The 19,794-nt window shown below is 36.0% G+C and overlaps 1 protein-coding gene and 1 long non-coding RNA gene across 2 annotated transcripts in view; one reads left to right on the top strand and one right to left on the bottom strand.

Moving 5' to 3' along the window:
- Positions 1 to 15,766, bottom strand: part of LOC109071954 (microtubule-associated serine/threonine-protein kinase 3-like) — a 43,740-nt gene extending 27,974 nt beyond the window's left edge. Inside the window, exons 1-7 of the mRNA XM_042734509.1 lie at positions 15,453 to 15,766; positions 12,111 to 12,197; positions 6,539 to 6,621; positions 4,904 to 4,979; positions 4,665 to 4,685; positions 4,050 to 4,128; positions 3,586 to 3,743 (exon numbers count right to left, since the gene is read on the bottom strand). Of these exons, the coding sequence (XP_042590443.1) occupies positions 3,586 to 3,743; positions 4,050 to 4,128; positions 4,665 to 4,685; positions 4,904 to 4,979; positions 6,539 to 6,621; positions 12,111 to 12,197; positions 15,453 to 15,496 (548 nt within the window). The 5' untranslated portion in view covers positions 15,497 to 15,766. The remainder of the gene's footprint in view (positions 1 to 3,585; positions 3,744 to 4,049; positions 4,129 to 4,664; positions 4,686 to 4,903; positions 4,980 to 6,538; positions 6,622 to 12,110; positions 12,198 to 15,452) is intronic.
- Positions 7,217 to 12,197, top strand: LOC122138939. Its single transcript, XR_006155924.1, has 4 exons — positions 7,217 to 7,625; positions 7,750 to 7,825; positions 11,869 to 11,920; positions 12,061 to 12,197. It is a non-coding gene; the product is annotated as an uncharacterized LOC122138939 (long non-coding RNA).
- Positions 15,767 to 19,794: the final 4,028 nt, after the last annotated feature.

Here is a 19,794-nt window from a genome sequence, read left to right as displayed (position 1 = left end):
GTGAAACTGTGATATTTTTGCTTAAGGTTATCATACCGTAAAAATCTCATACCGGCCCATGACTAGTCCGGGCAGAATTATTATTCCAGAGATTTTAACATTCACGTTGATGATACAAATTATGCATTAGGACTTGCATTTACTCACCTAATAAACTCTTTTGGAGACAAGCAAAATGTCACCGGGCCCACTCATCGTTTTAATCATAAGCTAGATTTAATTATATTGCATGGAATCAATCTTACTGATATAGATATCGTACCTCAAAAGTGATTACGTTACTGACCATTTCCTTGTATCGTGCATTCTGCGTATTACTGATATTAACAATATGGCTTCGCGTTATCGTCTGTGCAGAATTATTGTTCCAGCCACAAAAGACAGATTCACAAATAACCTGCCTGATTTATCTCAACTGCTCTGTGTACCCATGAAATACACATGAACTAGACAAAATGACTGGCAACATGGGCACTATCTTCTCTAATACATTAGAAGCTGTTGCCCCCATCAAATTGAAAAAGGTTTGGAAAAAAACATACTGTGCCATGGTACAACAGTAAAACCCACTCTCTCAAGAAAGAAAGTCGTAGTCTTGAGTGCAAATGGAGAAAAACTAACTTGGAAGTTTTTAGAATTGCGTGGAAAAACAGTATGTCCAGCTATAGACAGGCTCTAAAAACTGCCAGGGCCGAGCATATCCACAAACTCATAGAAAATAACCAAAACAATCCAAGGTTCTTATTTAGCACAGTGGCTAGATTAACAAATAACCAGACGCCACCCGATCTAAATATTCCCTCACAGTTAAATAGTAATGACTTTATGAATTTCTTCACTGATAAAATAGATAACATCAGAATTACAATAACAAATATTGATTCTACAGTGTCTAATACTTCAGTTTCATTTATCACACCCAAAGATAAACTGCAGTGCTTTACAACTATACAGGAAGGCAGGAAGAGCTAAATAAACTTATCACTTCATCTAAACCAACAACATGTTTATTAGATCCTGTACCCACTAAATTACTGAAAGAGTTTTTACCTGTAGCAGAAGAACCGCTTCTCAATATTATTAACTCGTCGTTATCTTTAGGTCACGTCCCAAAACCATTCAAGCTGGCAGTTATTAAGCCTCTTATTAAGAAACCACAACTAGATCCTAGTGAACTGGCAAATTACAGACCCATTTCAAATCTTCCATTTATGTCTAAAATTTTAGAAAAATTTGTGTCTGCTCAATTGTGCTCCTTCCTGCACAAAAAATTATCTCTATGTAGAATTTCAGTCAGGTTTTAAGCCCCATCATAGCACAGAAACTGCACTTGCTAAAATTACAAATGACTTGCTTCTTGCATCAGACCAAGGCTGCATCTCATTGCTAGTTTTACTTGATCTTAGTGCTGCGTTCGACACTATAGATCATGACATACTCATAGATCAATTACAAAACTATACAGGTATTCAAGGGCAGGCTTTAAGATGGTTTAGATCCTACCTGTCCGATCGCTACCACTTTGTTTATTTAAATGGGGAGTCATCTCATTTATCACCAGTGCCCCAAGGATCTGTCCTAGGTCCTCTGCTATTTTCAATATACATGTTGCCCCTTGGTAATATTATTAGAAAATACGGGATTAGTTTCCACTGTTATGCTGATGATACTCAACTATATATCTCAACGGGACCAGATGAAACTTCAAAATTATCTAAGCTAACAGAGTGTGTTAAAAATGTAAAAGATTGGATGACCAATAATTTTCTCCTATTAAATTCGGATAAGACAGAGATATTACTTTTTAGACCAAAAAACAGTACACAGAATCTCGTAGATTACAATTTGCAACTAGACGGATGTACTGTTACTTCCTCCACAGTCAACAATCTGGGTGTTATATTAGACAGCAACTTGTCTTTTGAAAACCATATTTCCCATGTTACAAAAACAGCATTCTTTCATCTTAGAAACATTGCCAAGATACAAAACATGTTTCTGATGCAGAAAAGCTGCATTCATGACCTCTAGACTGGACTATTGTAATGCACTGCTAGGTGGTTGTCCTGCATCCTCAATAAACAAGCTACAGGTAGTCCAAAATGCAGCGGCTAGAGTCCTTACCAGGTCAAGAAAATATGATCATATTACCCCAATTTTACAGTCTCTGCACTAGCTACCTATTAAGTTCCGTATCAGTTACAAAATATTATTACTTACCTATAAGGCCCTTAATGGTTTAGCTCCTGCGTACCTAACTAGTCTTCTACCACTCTACAATCCATCACGCTACCTAAGGTCACAAAACTCTGGACTTTTGGTAGTACGTAGGATAACAAAGTCCACTAAAAGAGGTAGAGCTTTTTTTGCATTTGGCTCCCAAACTCTGGAATAGCCTTCCTGATAATGTTCGGGGTTCAGACACACTCTCTCTGTTTAAATCTAGATTAAAAACACTTCTCTTTGGCCAAGCATTCAAATAATGCATCTCATAATTTTGGACTGCAGTTATATCTGATCAAATGCATTTTATTATTCTTTAGCTTGGGTTAAACTAATTAATTTTACTTGGTTTGAACAGCAGCTATGCTAATTATGTCTCTATTTGTTTCTCTGTTTTGCCACGGGATTTACGTTGCTTTGCAACAATTTGTATCGTAAAAAGTGCTATACAAATAAATTTGAATTGAATTGAATGAATAGGCTGGGTGTTAAAATTTCAAAATATCTTCTTAAATTTGGAATGTTTTTCACCAAAAGTTCTTGTTTATTGGAAATGCATGGAAAAGAACACGGAAGTATTTACATTACACAAAAAGAGTCATATGGGTTTGGAACAACGCAAATAATGAAAGAACTTCTGGGCGAAATTTTCCTTTAATATTACATATAAAATAAACTGACTATACACATTACAGCTGTAACCCTGGGTAAACTTGGATTAATTAAGCCTTTACATTATTTCTAGTGTGATTAATCCCTGTTTATTTTGATTGTAAACATTCACGTTTAAGTTCATTACTGTGTTTATTTTTAAGAGTGGTCACCTATATTTATAACCTTCAGTATGCAAATATGGGTAAGCAAAATCATTGGTTTAGATTGGTTTGTAAATGTAATGATCCCACCCCCTTAACTGGTTAGTGTATTCTGATTGGTGGATTAATTTCCCTTTTAACGGGAGAACCGCTGAATGAGAGAGGGAGAAAAGAGAGAGAAGACTTGAGTTTTGTTTTAACCGCGATAGTTACAGTGTCTTAAACTTGCTAACTGAACTTGAGAACCATAACTCTCGAGAGGGCAGGGGGCGCTACACAGCCATTGCATTTTATTTCATTTTTTGCCATTTCACTAATATTATCAATATTAGATGACAATAATGGAATCAGGAAATTATGCAAGCAAGACTTAGACTCTAATTTCCCCCATAAACAGGTCTAGGTCACTGCACTGATATAGTCAACACAGATATAATAAACTCTAAATCAGGTCAAGAAATGATTAAACCCTAATAGCCATATTAATGAAACGCAAACAAAAACATCCTATGTTGCGATTAAATGGTGCATGTGTGTTTTCGTTTACCTAAGGCTACGTGATCGGGGTCGCATAAACGGGGAGGGCCGCCCATCTTCATCAGTCATGCTCTCCGAACTCCGGAAGTGTCTGAACAGAAAATGAAGCTCGTCCTGTGTGGGTTGGTATGGAAGCTGGTGCAGTCGTTCTTGAGATGAGGAAGAAGACTGCAAAACAACAAACAAACACATAAATCCATCAAAAATACATGGCCACAGCAAACACAAAACAATCCCATTTTTTACTAAAAAACATCCTTAAACATATCAGTAATTGTCTAGGTATGCAGAATTATGAGAATGTTTCACAGAGCTGATTCATACAGGAACTTTTCCACCTCTTTTGCTCTTTTACTATTAATGTAGAATTCTGTCATTTTTTATGCATCCTCTTGTTATTTCAAACCAAATGCACTTCATTTTATTTTCATGGAACATACAAGAGTTAACCGCAGATAAATGAGAGACACATACTGAGACGGTTGAGCTGGGAGGATTGGTCCCATAACCTGAGGATGGAAGTGAAGCCAGAGACCACCGTCTCCCTTCCGCTCTGCCGAGAGAAAAGAACACAACAACTATTATTTATATGATATATAATTATATATATAATATATATGTTTTTCCCTTGCTAATATAATCCCATACTAACATCACTCACAATATGCATGTGGACCACCACTAATACAAAAGTCACCTTGAGAGTTCTTCAATTAACAGCTTCAAGATTCAAGATTCAAGATTTTTATTTCTCACATACACAATTATATAGAGCATATATAACCAGCAGTGAAATGTGAGTTGACTTCTGACATGCACTTTCAAATAAAAAGAAAGCTAAATTTGCATTCAGAGGTTGCCAGAAATGGTATCTCGCACACAATTATTAATTATTTCAATATCAGCATTAAAGCCAATATTTATGGCAATAAAATTGTGAATCGTTTTTAAAAATGGTGAAGCAAAGCATCAAGGCAAAAAATAAATAAATAAAATAACAGGAAGTTTATAAAGAGTACACAGAGTCCCAGAAATAGATACAGTGATTGAGGTTCGGCCTCGTCATTGTGTGAAAAAGAGATTGGCTACCTGTCAGCTCGAGCCAGGTGGCTGAGAAGAAATAAAGAGGGATGAAGAGAGAGAAAATAGGTGACACGCTTAGTGAGCTCTATATAGAAAGATTCATAAGAATAAATGAGTCAACTGTGCATAACATGGACCTGACACTTAGGTAATTAACAATGTGGTAAATGCTGAGGAATATCCAGAATGCTGGTCTGTCATCTATCTAATGAACAAGAAAAATATGATAAAGAGCGTTTGTTTACCTGCGGGCGAAAGGGAAGTTGAGAGAGCAAATAGCAGTGGACACATTTCGTGGGCTGTCCAGAGGGCTGCTGGCAGCTGGAAGGGGAACAAGAGGAAATTTCAACAGAGCACACAGTGTTACGTAAACTGGAGGATTTAGTAGATGTCAGATGACCTCAGATGTTTCACAAATCACACACTTTAGGACATTTATCTCCTTTCAGAACAATAATGTGTGTCTGATTCACTGTCTATGGAGTTTAAAGCTGACGTGTGGTTTTTTTTTTTCAATGTTTTCAAATATCATCTCCAAACTTAATAAGCAGAGATGACTATAAGTACGCCATTCATAGGCTTACTTTCCAAAAAAAAGTGGTGCAACCAACTTTGTTAGAGCAGCCTGACATGGCATTTTCAGATTTCATCAAAAATATCTTAATTTGTGTTCCAAAAATGAACGAATGTCTTACGGGTTTAGAACAGGTGTGTAGTTAATGACAGAATTTTCATTTTTGGGTGAACTTTGTGAATAATTTATCTGAATCATCAACAAATCACTCAGCTGATTTGCAAGCAAATGGTTCAGCCGATTAGTGAGCAAACTAGGACTGGGCCAGAATATTCGATTATTCGAATATTGGTTCAGTGGGTTGGCATTCGATTTTCAATTTTGAGATTCGAAAATATTCTTTTTTTTTTTTTTTTTTTTGGACAGCTGGCATCTCCCGCAAAACTGTTCTCATTCGCCCTTAAATATGAATCGCCCATGAGTGAATGTCACGATTCAGTTCATCCGGAAGAGAAGACAAAAATGCCGAAGACCTCTGCTGTGTGGGAGCACTTTAAAATTGAGTGAGGACAAGACAAAGGCAGTGTGCCAAGTATGTGATTTGAAATTGGCCTACCACAACAGCACATCAAGTTGTGCACAAAAACGTACAGTAGCCCGGCCTAATAATAATTTGTCTATACTCGGGTCCAGTGTAGACACGGTGTTAGAGAGAAGAATATGTTCAGCCCCCTCCCTCCATAGCTTCGAATATTCGGTGTTGATTACTACCGAAGTTTCGAAGCTCAAAAAAGGTATTCGGACCAGCAAACGGTTCAGAAGATTCATACAGTTCAACAACTCATTCAGAAGATTCAACAACTCATTCAGCTGATTTGATAATAAATTTTTCGGATGATTCATGAGCAATTCACTCAGCTGATCTGTGATCAAATCATACAGTTTAATCATGATTCATCATTCTGTTACTGATTCATTTCTCAAGTTAAAATCACTAATCAAATGGTATCAAATCACTGTAGAGGAAGATTACCAATGCAAAATGGTTTAAGCGTCTGTCTTTTCCTCAAACAAACCTATAACACGATATCGAAAGGTATATGATTGACTTCAATTGTGCTTTTTTTGTAGTCAATAGATATGTATACTGACAAACTGCTGTGTGAAGACTCATTTCCTTTTGTGTTCTGCAGAAAAAATAACAGCTTAAGTGTTCGTCTTTTTACACATTTTTTTGAAGCAGTGTGGTAAGAGGCAAGAGGGTGAGGAGTGGACAGGCTTATGTTACGCCAGTTACATCAACCTCTCAACGGCCAGCACAATGTCAGCTGTCCTAGAGCGGGTGTCATGTGACGGCGAGTATTACCTGTGTGGGCGGATAGAGGCGAAAGAGGGCGGGTGGGCGACGGCGTTCCAACGCCAAGGCTCTTTCTATTACTGCTGCGACAGCTGCAACACACAAACAAGAGGAGAGGGATTATTAAAAACCTTTCAACATAATCCAACCCAGCCTTTACGGTCGACGGCAAAGTTAACAAAGAAAGTGACAAAGGATTTAATGATCAGCACGCTCTCGATAGTGTTACAGTAACATGGCTTTTTTGATTCAGGAGTAATCCGGAGTAATTCTGCAACATCTGTAGGCTCTGGCCATCAGAGGTGGTGTCATTCAACACATCTGTCATTTGCATTGAGAGACTCAAGTTGTGCATGTCATTTTTTATCATTTGCTCACCAAACACCTCTTTCAGAGTCATGCATTGCACTTTCATCTCTTGCTGGTCTGCAGCTACAGATGTCTATCAGTGCATACAGATATGTCACTATGCCAACATCAACAGTTCGAAATAAAGCTTTAGATAAAGCCATGCAACCATTGCACTATTATACTGCATCATTTATCATAAGAATACAATCTAGGTAAAAAGCACACTATGTTTTGAGACGCAACCATAGCATCACCGTAAACTCCACAGTGTGATTACATAATTCCACCAAGAATTGCCCACGTGACGTGTCAAAAGTTGACACATTATAAAGTTTTGATCGTGCATGTCTCGTTTGTTACCTTTTGGATCGCTTGAGCATCGAGCCCCTAACAAAATGAGATTTGCTGCTGCCAGGCAACGCACTCCAGGAACTTGGATCAGACATAATCGCAGACGATTACAGTGCCAAATGTCCAAGCAACACCGAGCTACAGAACTAGAGTCGATTCAGGAATACGCCTCTTGACTGGAGAAACCCGCAGCGGTTCATCTCTGCTCTTTGTGTAACACGCTGCTGCTGCTGTTTGCCAGGACTCGCCGTGCAACTTGGTAAAAGTTTAGTCGTTTACATTCTTGTTCAAGCATCTTCCGATATCGCCTCGAGCTGGCACAAAGTTTAACTATTTACTTTCCAAAAGTGCGACATGCATCGGATAACAGGAGCGCGTGCGTCCATGTTTGTAGGTAAGATGCTGCTGTGTTGTGGTTGTTTCTCTCGTGTTGATTGATTGCCGGGTGATAAGCTTGGGATGTACCATTTTGCTGAGAAGAGGGGGAGCGGAGTCTAAGCTTTCTTCTTTCATCTTAGTGGCGGCTGGCAAACTAACTTAAAGTGCATTTCCGCCACCTTCTGAGATGGAGTGTGGAGCAATATAAGTAATACAGTACATAATAATAATTAATAATAAGAAAGAAAAATAGAAAAAGAACAGAAAAGGGATTTTTAAAACAAAAAACTAATTAAATTTGTGACCTTTACTAATTCTAATAACATTTTGAAAACTTGTGATGAATTTCTTAATAAATTCTTGATTGACAAACCACTTATACCTATTGACTTGACTGATTTTCTAGTTTTAACCTTTTTATCTGGTGCATTCTAACAGAACATGCTCTACTGTCTCTGTTTTTTTTACAGTTATTACATATTAAACCCAACTCATGTTTCTCAATAATTTTTAAGGAATGGTTGAGAGCTGTATGACCGTATGACAGCTGGAGCTATTCGATTTGACACTAGGTCTTTTGAGCCATCCCAACAAAAACACTTCTCTGATCACAGCGTCCTCTATCCTCCTGTTGTTAACGTTGTTCTTCTTTTTCGTTGTTGAACGGTGTGCACAAATGACATCGCTGTCGACCGGCTTACGTCATGTCCTAGTACACACTCTAGGTGCGAATGCAACACTTTAAATGTTACTTGGAAACAGTTTGCGCAAAAATTGTCCCAGTACTTTAGTACTTCTAGTTCTGGAACTAAAGCGGTGCGAAAGGCCCTTTTGTAAACAATGATTATACTCCATGTCTATATATTGTCTCACTGCCAACTCCAAAATTTTCCAGAATAATGTTTTTCAGCTGAAGGTCAACTACTGGTAACATATATAACCATGTAGAGACAGTAGCTAATACTACAGTTAGACTTACATCAATTTCATTTATTCCCATTCCCTGTGCCTCTTTATCTGGTATCCAGCCATAGCTTTCCACCTTTGAATATTCATACTCCCAACATGTTTCCAAGACTTTTTTAACTGGATGCATTTCGCCATGACCTTTAATTGAAATCCAATACACCATTCTTAATTGCATTTTTCTAAATTCTAATGGCATTTACCATATTTCCACTTGTAATGATCCCACTGTGGATGTCCTGAATCCACCACAACAAATTCTTAATGCCTGAGATTGTATAATGTCAATTTCTTTCCTCAAAGATATTGATGTTGAGCAATATACAAAACCACCACAGTCTATTGTTGATCTTATAAGAGCACAGTCTAATCTCCAAAGAGATTATCGACTAGCTCCCCATTCTGTTCCAGCCAGACATCTTAATATATTAATGCCCTTCTTGCACTTGTCAATTATTTTTTTAATATGAATTCCAAATGTTAACTTCCATATAGTCCAAAATATCGAACCACAGAAACCTGCTCTAACTTACGGTTATATATTTTTAAAGTAACTTTCGGATTTTGTCTCTTTCTAGAAAAAAACATATGACTTGAGTTTTAGAAACTAAAATCTAAATCCCCAACAGTTTGCCCATTTTCCTACTTCATCTATAGCCTCCTGGAATTTCCTTTCTACATGATTTACATTTCTTCCTCTCTTCCATAACGCTCCATCATCTGCATAAATTGCTCTACTTATTTCAGGTTACTTATTTATGGAAACACATTACTCATCATTATATTAAAAAGTATTGGGCTAGATACAGTTCCTTGTGGGGCTCCATTTTCCGTTGAATACATTTTTGAATATGACTTTCCTACCCTGTCTTGTATTGTCCTATCCACTAAAAAACTCATAATCCAGTTTTATACTGTAACCTACCATTTATTCCGAAAAATGCCCCAACTACAACTTCTTTATTTACTAGTACTTTCCTAACATCATTTTCAAGACAAATCATTGAGTCTATAGTACTTCAAACTTTCCTAAAACCACTTTGATATATATATTTAGCAATCCTTTACTTTCCAGCACACAAATCAATCGATACATTACCATCTTTTCCATTCACTTACATAAGTTTGAAGTTAGGGATATAATATTTAAATAAGTATCTGAGAGATTTTTATTCATTTCATGACTAATTTCATCCTTCCCAGGTGATGTATGTCTTACATTCATTAATGCTTGCTTAAGTTCATTTATTGAAAATGGTATATTAATTGTACCTTCAACATTATCTTTTCTATCTAACAATTTTGGATATTTCTGCTCTCTGCAATTCCTCATTTCATTAGAAATATTTCCATTACTATGCACTTCCACAAATGATTTTTCTAAGACTTCTGCTTTTTCACCATCAGCAATATATAATCTCCCTTCGCTAACTATTCCTGAAATATTATTACACCTCTGGATCCCACCCATCTTCCTAATCATTCCCCATACTTCTGTTACTTCTATTTTCCCTCCTATTTTATCACAAAATTCTCTCTAACGTTTTCTGTTTGCTGTTCTAACCACTTTCCTAACATTAGGCCAACAGCCGTACAATCCCAACTTTAAATGTGGTTTGAGCCATGACTCTTGCACACATATTATTTGAGGCTTTTGATCCAAATCATCAATAAATTTCTTAAATTCCAAACCATTCGGAATAATACTTCTAGCATTCCACTGAAGAACTATTAACATTATTACAACCCACCATATGCTGCTTGAGAATTTCATTTAGTTGCTGATCTGCCCTCCACATCCAAGTATTTCCCAGCTGCTCTTATAATGATTCTAATTCTCTCAGATCTACGTTTTGTTTATAACCTCCACAATAAAAGCAATGAAGGAAACCTTATCCACTATCAAAGATGACTCTTTCACTCTGCACTGATCACTGCTCCTCTCCTCTCCTACACGTTTCTTTTCTTGTTCTTGCTGTTGCACTACCTTTTTAGACCGAACAGTTTTTGCAGGCTTCTGCATATGTTATTCCCTCCATAATTCAGCCTCTTCAGTCTCTCTCCTAACCTGACATCCACCATAACCAGCACTGTGCACCACCACAGTTACAACATTTCGGTTCCACTCCTTGTCCACATTTGCCGTATTCGTGGTCTACTCTTCACCACATCGGGCACATCACTGTTACAAGTAACCCAAACCCATGGCCAAACCTCTGACATTTAAAACATCTTGTCGGATGTGGACATTTTGACGGACTAACACCTTTGTTTTTGTTGTAAAAGTAGTAACTCTGCATTTTCAAAATATATATTTTTGTATTTTAAGCGTTTCCCCAGTGACGTCAAATGTGGATTACGTAATCAGATTCCAAAAATGTAATTAGATTAAATTACATTTTAATCAGACTCGTAATCAGACTACAGTTACTTTTTATTGATTAGTCTACTTGATTACATATATTATTCACACAATAGCAATAAATTATATTTATTGATCCTCCCTAATTCTTTTCGTCTTTTAAAATTTCCTTTCTAAAATGCCTACATGACATGCAGGTACACAACATACAGGTGTTATTTTGACTGCTGTCATTTTAAAATGATTTCTTTTAATTTTTTTTTTTTTACATTTTCATGATTAATTATAAGCTTTTCATTAACAAATTTGTATGTGTGTGTGAATATATATATATTTTTTATGATATTTTTAAAATATATTTTTTTTCAATTTGTTGGAATTTGTCATAGAAATATCAACTCTACATCTTCTAAATATATGATTGTTAAGTGAATATTATGGAAGATATCTAGTGAATCTCAAAGATGGTATGACCTATAAGCATTCTCAGTGACGTCAAATCTTCATGTGAGAGCTCATGTAATATATACAGTATATATACATATATATATATATATATATATATATATATATATATATATATGTGACACATAAAAAAACTTTTAGTAAATTATTATTACTTTTAAATATATTTTTTGTTGTTGGTTTTTGTCATAGAAATATCAACTATGTGTCCTCTAAATTATTTTTTTGCATGTTTAGTGACCTAACAAGTGTTTTTTTCAAGTGGCATTACATTTGTATATGAGAGTTAGTCAAAACAGACCATCAAATATAATGTATGATTAATGATTTTTTAAAAATTCTTTTTTTTTAATAATGATTTTTAGCAATTCATTTTATTTTTTATTTTATATTATTTATTTTAAATATATTGCTAACATATGAATGATAGATCAACTCTCAAATTACATAATCCGTCTTGTTGCAGGGGATTTTAAAAAGGAGATAAACAGCTCCAAAATCAGTCAAGCACATCTCAGGTGATGTTATCCATATGAATCATACATGACATGAGCTTTACATACACATATGAGTGTAGGTCCCATTAAATGAGAAAACAATCAATGAGATCAATGATTAGTCATGCTGACTAACTGGAGACAGTTCTGTCTCTCTGCAGGACCGGAGCAGGTTTATGCTATGTTTAGGCGTGCGAATCGGCTGTCTTACCTCCAGGGATGAAGGGATTGTAAAGGACTGCAGGGGCTGCCTGGACTGCATGGACTCAGGATGATGGGGCTCTGGCTGGGTGACAAACTGAAAAGCAAGACACGTTTACATGCATTAGCGCTCTGACTAAGTGCATGTGGACTGTTTTTTGTTGGTGTTTCTTCATGCTCTCAGCAGCACTGCAAATTATAGTGCTTTAAGGATTTCATAAGTGGCATTATGATGCTGCAACACATGAAACATGACACAAATGAATGAATGAGGGACTCTAAAAAGGCCATCTTAAAGCAGCTGTAAGCGATTTTTTTAATATTATGCATTCAAAGTTGGGGTGTCTGATGGATATACTCTAGTGTTTAAAGGTTTAGGGTCAGGAAGAAGTTTAAATGTTTTTGAAAGAAGTCTCACCAAGGCTGCATTCAAATATCAGTTAAATATCATTACAATTTAAAATAGCTGTTTTTTTTATTATTATTTTATACTTGTATACAAATTTAATTTATTCCTGTGATGCAAAGCTGAATTTTCAGCATCATTACTCCAGGTCTTCAGCATCACATGATCCTTTAGAAATAATTCTAATATTTGCTGCTCAATAAACACTTCTTATCAACACCAGTAGTTAAAACAACTTAATATTTTGTAGATTATGTGACCATTGTTTCCACGATTTTTTGATGAACAATAAGTTCAAAAGAACAGCATTTAATTGATATATATCATATATACATCTTTACTGTATAAAAGTCTTTACTATCACTCCTTTGTAAACAGTAAAAAAATCTCTGTTTTAGTCTGGCAAAGGTTGCTAACTTCAATTTACAGCATCTTTAAATGACATAATTTCCACTACTAGCAGTTATCCCGATGGAAAATGTCACAGGAGATGAGATGGAATGCACCATGTATGATGAAGAACTAATGCATGCAACATGATTTATACAATCAGAGATCTGACAGCATACGCACTTGATTATTACAAGGGTTCTATCAACCATATAATCTCAAATTTCTGCTGTTTTTGTCAACACTTTTCAGTCTGGTTCTGCAGGAAGCAAGTGTTTTCCAGCATAAAAGTTCAGTAAATTACTTTAATGTGTGACCTTCAAAGTCATTTACTGTTTACTGCCTCCATAACTTGTCTTTCAGTTCCACAAAATGCATTAGAGGCATCAAGATAAGGCCATTAGCTGAAGAAAGCACAATTTCTCATGTTCCTTCGTGCCATTCAATGTTGTCATCAGCCGAGTAGCCTAAAACATATTCAGGCTAACCCGACAGGTATTTACACGTCAAACTGAAAACAGAATTAATGGAGCAAATCAAAATAGACGTAAGGCATGTTGTTGGTGGAAGCCAGCTAACACAGGTATTGATTATTGTGACCTTGATGACGGTAACGTGCTGTTTTAGTACTGACCGTTCTATACTTTGCACTAAAACATCCCCCGAAGTGCATGAGCCAAATTTTGGTTTGCGTGACAAATTTGTATCATGGTGACCTAAATGCTAACTGCAACGTTAAATATGCATGACTGTACAAATAGGGCTGCCACCGTCTGGCAGTTTGTATATTCTCACTGCAACGGATAGCAACAAGCGCTCTAGAAGTGTGAGGATGTTGTCATGGTGAAGAGAGAAAACTGGAGACGACCCAACTGTGAATACTACCCCCCTGTGCTCGACAATCTGATGTTATGCCGCTTTCAACCATTCTCTGTGCATTTGCTTTCAGAATATGCAGTGTTTGATAAAGCGCTTTGTATCTTCCTATAGATACGATGCAGTGCTATTGGAACCCAAAGCTTAAAATCCCTATAAATCAGCAGTTAATCCTCAATCATATTTGGAGATGCTTTTGCTGAAGCAAGGCTCTGGATATGGGCTCCTACACACTGGGACTGAAAATGTAGTGGGCTGTGGGGACAGCTATATTCACTCCGTGCTCAGAGTAGGAGGACAGGCTTGGAAAGCCGCAGTGATCATGTTGAAGTCAGGCAGAATCAAATGTCAGAAAGGCAGGAAAACATTGAGAGAACGTTAGGTATGCGATAAGGAGAGTGTCACTCAAACTCGTATTCCCACTTAAAAGCTTGACTCATAGTAGGATCCTGAACGTGTGATTAGAGCGTTCACTCAATAGAAAGCACATCTGCAAACCCCTAAAGTATTAAACTGTAATATGATGCAACATGATGCGCAACTATTCCAATAAAATGCCATTTCGCAGTAAGAGATTGTAGTGAAGACAATTCTGACTAGAATTGTGTAAGGAACGGCAAACAAAGTATAGTCCTGTTACAATTACTAAAAAACTGTTGTTTTCAAAAAATACAGTAACAACAAGTAGGCCTATCCATAAACCACCAATATTTGTATAGACAGTACACAAACATTATTAGGGTAACACATGCGAAACTAAAATAAATGCAATTAACTTTTAAACAACATAAGACGTAACATCAAAAATAAGTAATGCATAAGAAAAAAAAAACCAGAATTAAAATCTAAAGCATAATGCATCACAACTTTTACTGTTTTTCCCATTGTAAATTACAAGGCGGCTTATATTTTGTACTGACAATTTTATTTTAACAATATTTTACTGTAAAAGTACATGCACTTTGTTAAATAAAATTTTCTAATATAATGTAGGCCTAATTCATACTTTTTGTGTAAAAAAACCCAAAACATTTTTACTGTATTTTTCCAGTAAAATTACATGTAATGTGCTCTCAAATATATTAAAATGTTTGTTTTGTAAAGATTGTCTTACTGTAGCATTCTTTTTCCATTCAAATTTCAATCATTTTCTACAGTGTACAAACATATAGCTGAAACAGAGCTGTAGGCTGTTGTTATTCATACATGACATTTAAAGAAATGATTCATTTTGGGTTTTGAGGTTTAAGAACCTGCCTGTATGGTTAGGTGATGCGCATGAAACAAAAGAAAATGTTCTGTCTCTTCACAAAATGATAAATTTAATCCATAACGAGGTATTTGAATGTTTAGTGTTAGACATTTATCGTTTAAAACCCCAGTGTGTCCCGTATAGGCTCCAACATTTTCTTCCGTACAGCAAACACAGTGTGAAGGAGAAACGCGCGCACCCGACACTTCGTTACTTATTCTCCGCTCTTTAGTTTACATCAATTCCAACCATTACACACACAGGAATGGAAGAAAAATTAATAAACGATGGGATTCTTTTGTACAAATTCGCCGCTGTCGACGTCGGCTCGTCTCTCACAACTTACCATTTCCGAGGGGCTTCCCCCGTCGCGAGTAAATAATTCATCACCAACATTTGAATAACGAAAAATAAATATTTGAGCTTACTCCAAAGTGAGGGAGGGGATTTTCAGCTTGTCTCTCCTCTTCATCTCTAAGAAGCCCGCGATGCACGATCAGGTGAAAATAAGCAGCTTGTTTCAGATCTCACGCGACAAAAGTGCCCACTGTTTACACATCGTCGTTTAACATCTGCCAAACGACAGCGTGAGGTTTTCTGCTGCACTAGTGCAGACACTTCTTTAAAATAGACAAATTCTCAAGGAGCACTTTTAGTTAAAGTGATGTCATGTTTCTAAGCGAAGGTGACTCTGGTAGGCAGAGCGAGTGAGAGATGATTGAGATTGAATGGTGCGGTCACATCGCATGTGATTGCTCAGGGGAGGTGTGCTTCAACACACAAGTGGAAAAAAAACAAACAACACCAAAAAACCCTAGAGACCACTGGAAACTGTCATTTTAATATATGTGAGACATTTTACTTTGATAACCTAGCATGTAATTAGTTTTCATCGCATCAGGGCAGCTTTTGACCAATGAGCTGTTTGTATGGCAAGCCGTTTTAACACGTAGTCTATTCATTAAAGCTTCTATCTATATTTGACTATTTTACTGTTGACTTATATTTATCTTTTCCGTTAGTCGTATTCCTTTGCTATGCTAGTCACTATTGCATAGTTACTGGTAACACATATAAAAAAAAAAGAAAAAAAAAAGAGTCATAGTCACAATATTACAAACATTTATTCAAGTTGAGGATATAATCAAAATAAGTGTTATTAAGGAGCTGGTAGAAAACATCCATGCCAAACATGAAATGGACATGGATGGGACCAAGACTTCCAGTGACAATAAACCATAAAATCCACAGGAGAGCAATGAGATGAAAACAGCTCTAGAATGAGAAAAATATATAAAATAATCAACTCTCCATTTAGGAATTCTCGGAGTTACAAGTGCCAATGACAAGTAAAGATTCAAAACTGAAATAACATGAGCCGATGAGTGGTGATAGATACTGGTCTGGGCACAAATCACAGAAGAAAACAAAAGAAAGCAAAAAGCTCAAAATGATTTGGCAATAAAATGGAATGGAGTTGATATAGAGAAAGAAAATTAGAAACAGATGCCACTCATTTATTGATCACATGATCAGGTCAACCAGCTCGGGAGACCCGTGCTTGTGGCCTGTCGACAGCACTTATAACTAACAAAAGGACACGCAAGGGTAGGGGAAATTCACAAGACATAAAGAAAAAATAAAAAAGAATTACTCCGGGGTCCTGACAGTTTGGCTCATTAATAATAATTAGGCAAGGCAAGTTTATTTAGCACATTTCATACACAGTGGTAATTCAAAGTGCTTTACATGAAAGGAATGAAATAATCATAAACAAATAATCACAACAATAAAAACAAGGAATTTAAAAACTTTAAGAATTCATTTAAAATTAATTAAAACAGTTATACAAAATATAGTGCAATCAGTTTGGTCATAGCACAGCGCTCATTCAGTAAATACACAGCTAAACAGATGAGTTTTCAGTCTGGATTAAAGCGTGTTTGAGAGGGTATGATAGCCACTCATCTCATCCACATTGCTATGAAATCAGGGCCAGATTTACCTCTTATCACTACATAGGCAAAACAAATTTTTGAGGCCCCCTTCCCTATTTAATATATCACCACCCCATCAAACAAAAATATTTCGTAATCAATTGAAAACATTGCAGTGTTTTCTATCGCAATAAGCGCTTGTGTTCAGTCAATAAAGATCAACTGTAGTTCTTAATTAGTTTGAGAACAGAGAAAGATGTTCCAGTTAATAGGCTTCAGCGTCTTGGCCACATTACTGTTTCGGGAGTGCATTATTTCTCTAATAATTTTAACGGCATATACAACCACACCTCAGAACATTGTTCAGATGATGATTTTAAGACATTTGTCATGTTTCCATCCTGAAATTTAGTGAGTGTTGAACTAATTGTTTACTCACCTCATCCCAAACCTCCCTTGCAAATTCCAAAACATAATTTTAGAGCTTATAACAGAGGCTTGAGCCAATGGTATGCAGGCTAATGCAGTTATCAATGTAGTCAATTGTAGTTATTAGAGAGAGAGAGAGAGAGAGAGAGAGAGATTAAGCGCGTGTAAATACCTGCATCTGTGCGTCTCTCAGCAGTGTTCAGCAGCAGCGTTTATTAATAGTGAATCTACCTGTATAAGCTGAACTGCTTCAAGAATCCCACTACTGAGAAATATCATGTACTGTAGCTTTTCAGCTCCAAAACTATTTTATTGATAAATTCTAATAGCACTAATAGCCTTGAAGGCAGCACACCAACATACAGTGCCATTGCGCTACAGGTGTCACGAGTTTGAATCCCAACTTGAGGACCTTTCCCGATCCTGCCCCCCGTCTCTCCCACTTTGCTTCCTGTCAGCTCTGATCTTTCTTATCATAATAAAGGCAAAAAAGTCAAAACTAAATCTTTGAAAAAATCATTTAATTTATACGTGTTAGTAACATAACAAATTCATTCATTAATTTAGGGAATAAATGTTAAAATGGCTTGCCATAACATACTTCAACAATGTGCATTAACTCTGCCATTTGGTCACAGGTGGAAAAACAAACAACACCAGAAACCCTCAAAAGAGTCCACTGGAAACTGTCCCTACACTACTGGGGTTTGTTCTTCCATTATCTCTAAGACATTTTGTCTCAATGCCTTGGCATGTTGTTAATGATTACAGTTTTCACGGTCAGGGCCGCTCTTGACCAATCAGCTGATTGCATTTGCCGGCTGCAAAAGTGGGTGTGCAGACATGCAATTTGTTTGCACATACCAAAAGCATTGCTTCCTGATTACAAATGCTGACATCAATGCAATGAGCTTATTCAATGCTTGTACATCCTTAAGAGGGTATATATAGTTTCAATCCTCTCACAAATATGTAATAGAAGTAGGAGTTTTCAAAATGCTCTGGTTGAGTAACTTGGCATTGATATTACCATATACAGGAATTATTGTAAACATTTTAGGGCTTTCCTTTCTGTTCTCTTCTCTTTGTGTTGAGGACTGCAAAATAAGAGAGCTGAGGTCTCTCAGTTACCATGGTGATGAGGACCTACCTTCTCCTCTCCCTCTCTTTTTTGCTGATTATAAATCGGTGATAAACAGAAGTGAACTCAGCAAACACACAGAATGACTAACTGTGTCACAATCACTTCTGTTTTTTTGGATTAAAAATAAAATATATTGGTGGTACAATACAGCAACAGTAGAATCTGATTAATTGCAGCATGACCACAGATTTTTATGCACACATCATCATTCATAGACTTGCTTTTAATAATAGAATCTTCACAAATCTTATGCTGAAATGAGAAAGTTTTGGCCTCTCAGCACATGTACTAAATGTCAATCAAAATACTTACCACTGTCATTTTTATATTTTTTGCTTGTCACATATAAGAAAATCACACTGTGAGTTTTCAAAATATGCTACTAGTAACTTTCAGCTGGTTAACCTACAAGATTCAGCAGATATTAATGTATTTAGACATACTGTCAATACAAACTTTAAAAAAAAGATTTTGACCACGAGATGGCGACAAAACGCGACATATGGCTGAAAATCAGAGACTCTTATTTTTACTCAAATTATAAATAGAATATGATCAATTGGCATCATATTCATTTCATTATTCTAAATAAAATAAACCCAGAGTTATTTATTCAAGTTATTTATTTGCTGCATTGTTCTTTATATGTGCAAAAACAGGAAGATAATACCGATTTTGTTTTAGATTAAAAGCAGAAAACAGAATTTGTGACGTACATGTTAAACATTTCCAAGATTTAAGAATAATTGCTGCATTTAGAATTTTAATGTCAAATCAGTTCTGGCTTAATTTATTTTCTGCCATAAACACTGTAAATAAAACATAAAAAATTAATGAAGATTTTAATTAATATAAAAAATTAATATATGTAATGACTAGGGATTTAATTAAATTTCAACTGTAATTCATTAAGCTACTTTAATACTTTCTCTCAGTTGGAAAAAGAACAAAACTGAGCACAGTGCATGCATGTGAACCTTAGTTTCGGTAGTAGCTAGGAATGTACTTTAAATGTCTTAGTATTTTTTGTTTAATTTTTCTTTTACATAGGAACATTTTATAAGTGAGCTACATTAATATATTTATTATTTGTTTTTGAGATTTGCTCGAGAGTCAGCGTCACAGGAAATGAATGTCGACATTTCCAGAAAACCTTTCCATTGACCTTTTTAACAAATGTGCCGTCATCACAAACAAGACATAAAAGCACGCTTTTTGATATGACTTTCATTCAAATTTCTGAAGAGACTTTGGAAAGCC

This window comes from Cyprinus carpio, chromosome B11 (genome assembly GCF_018340385.1).
Source record: "Cyprinus carpio isolate SPL01 chromosome B11, ASM1834038v1, whole genome shotgun sequence".
Taxonomy (NCBI): Eukaryota; Metazoa; Chordata; class Actinopteri; order Cypriniformes; family Cyprinidae; genus Cyprinus; species Cyprinus carpio.
This window is presented reverse-complemented; position numbering and strand designations above follow the sequence as displayed.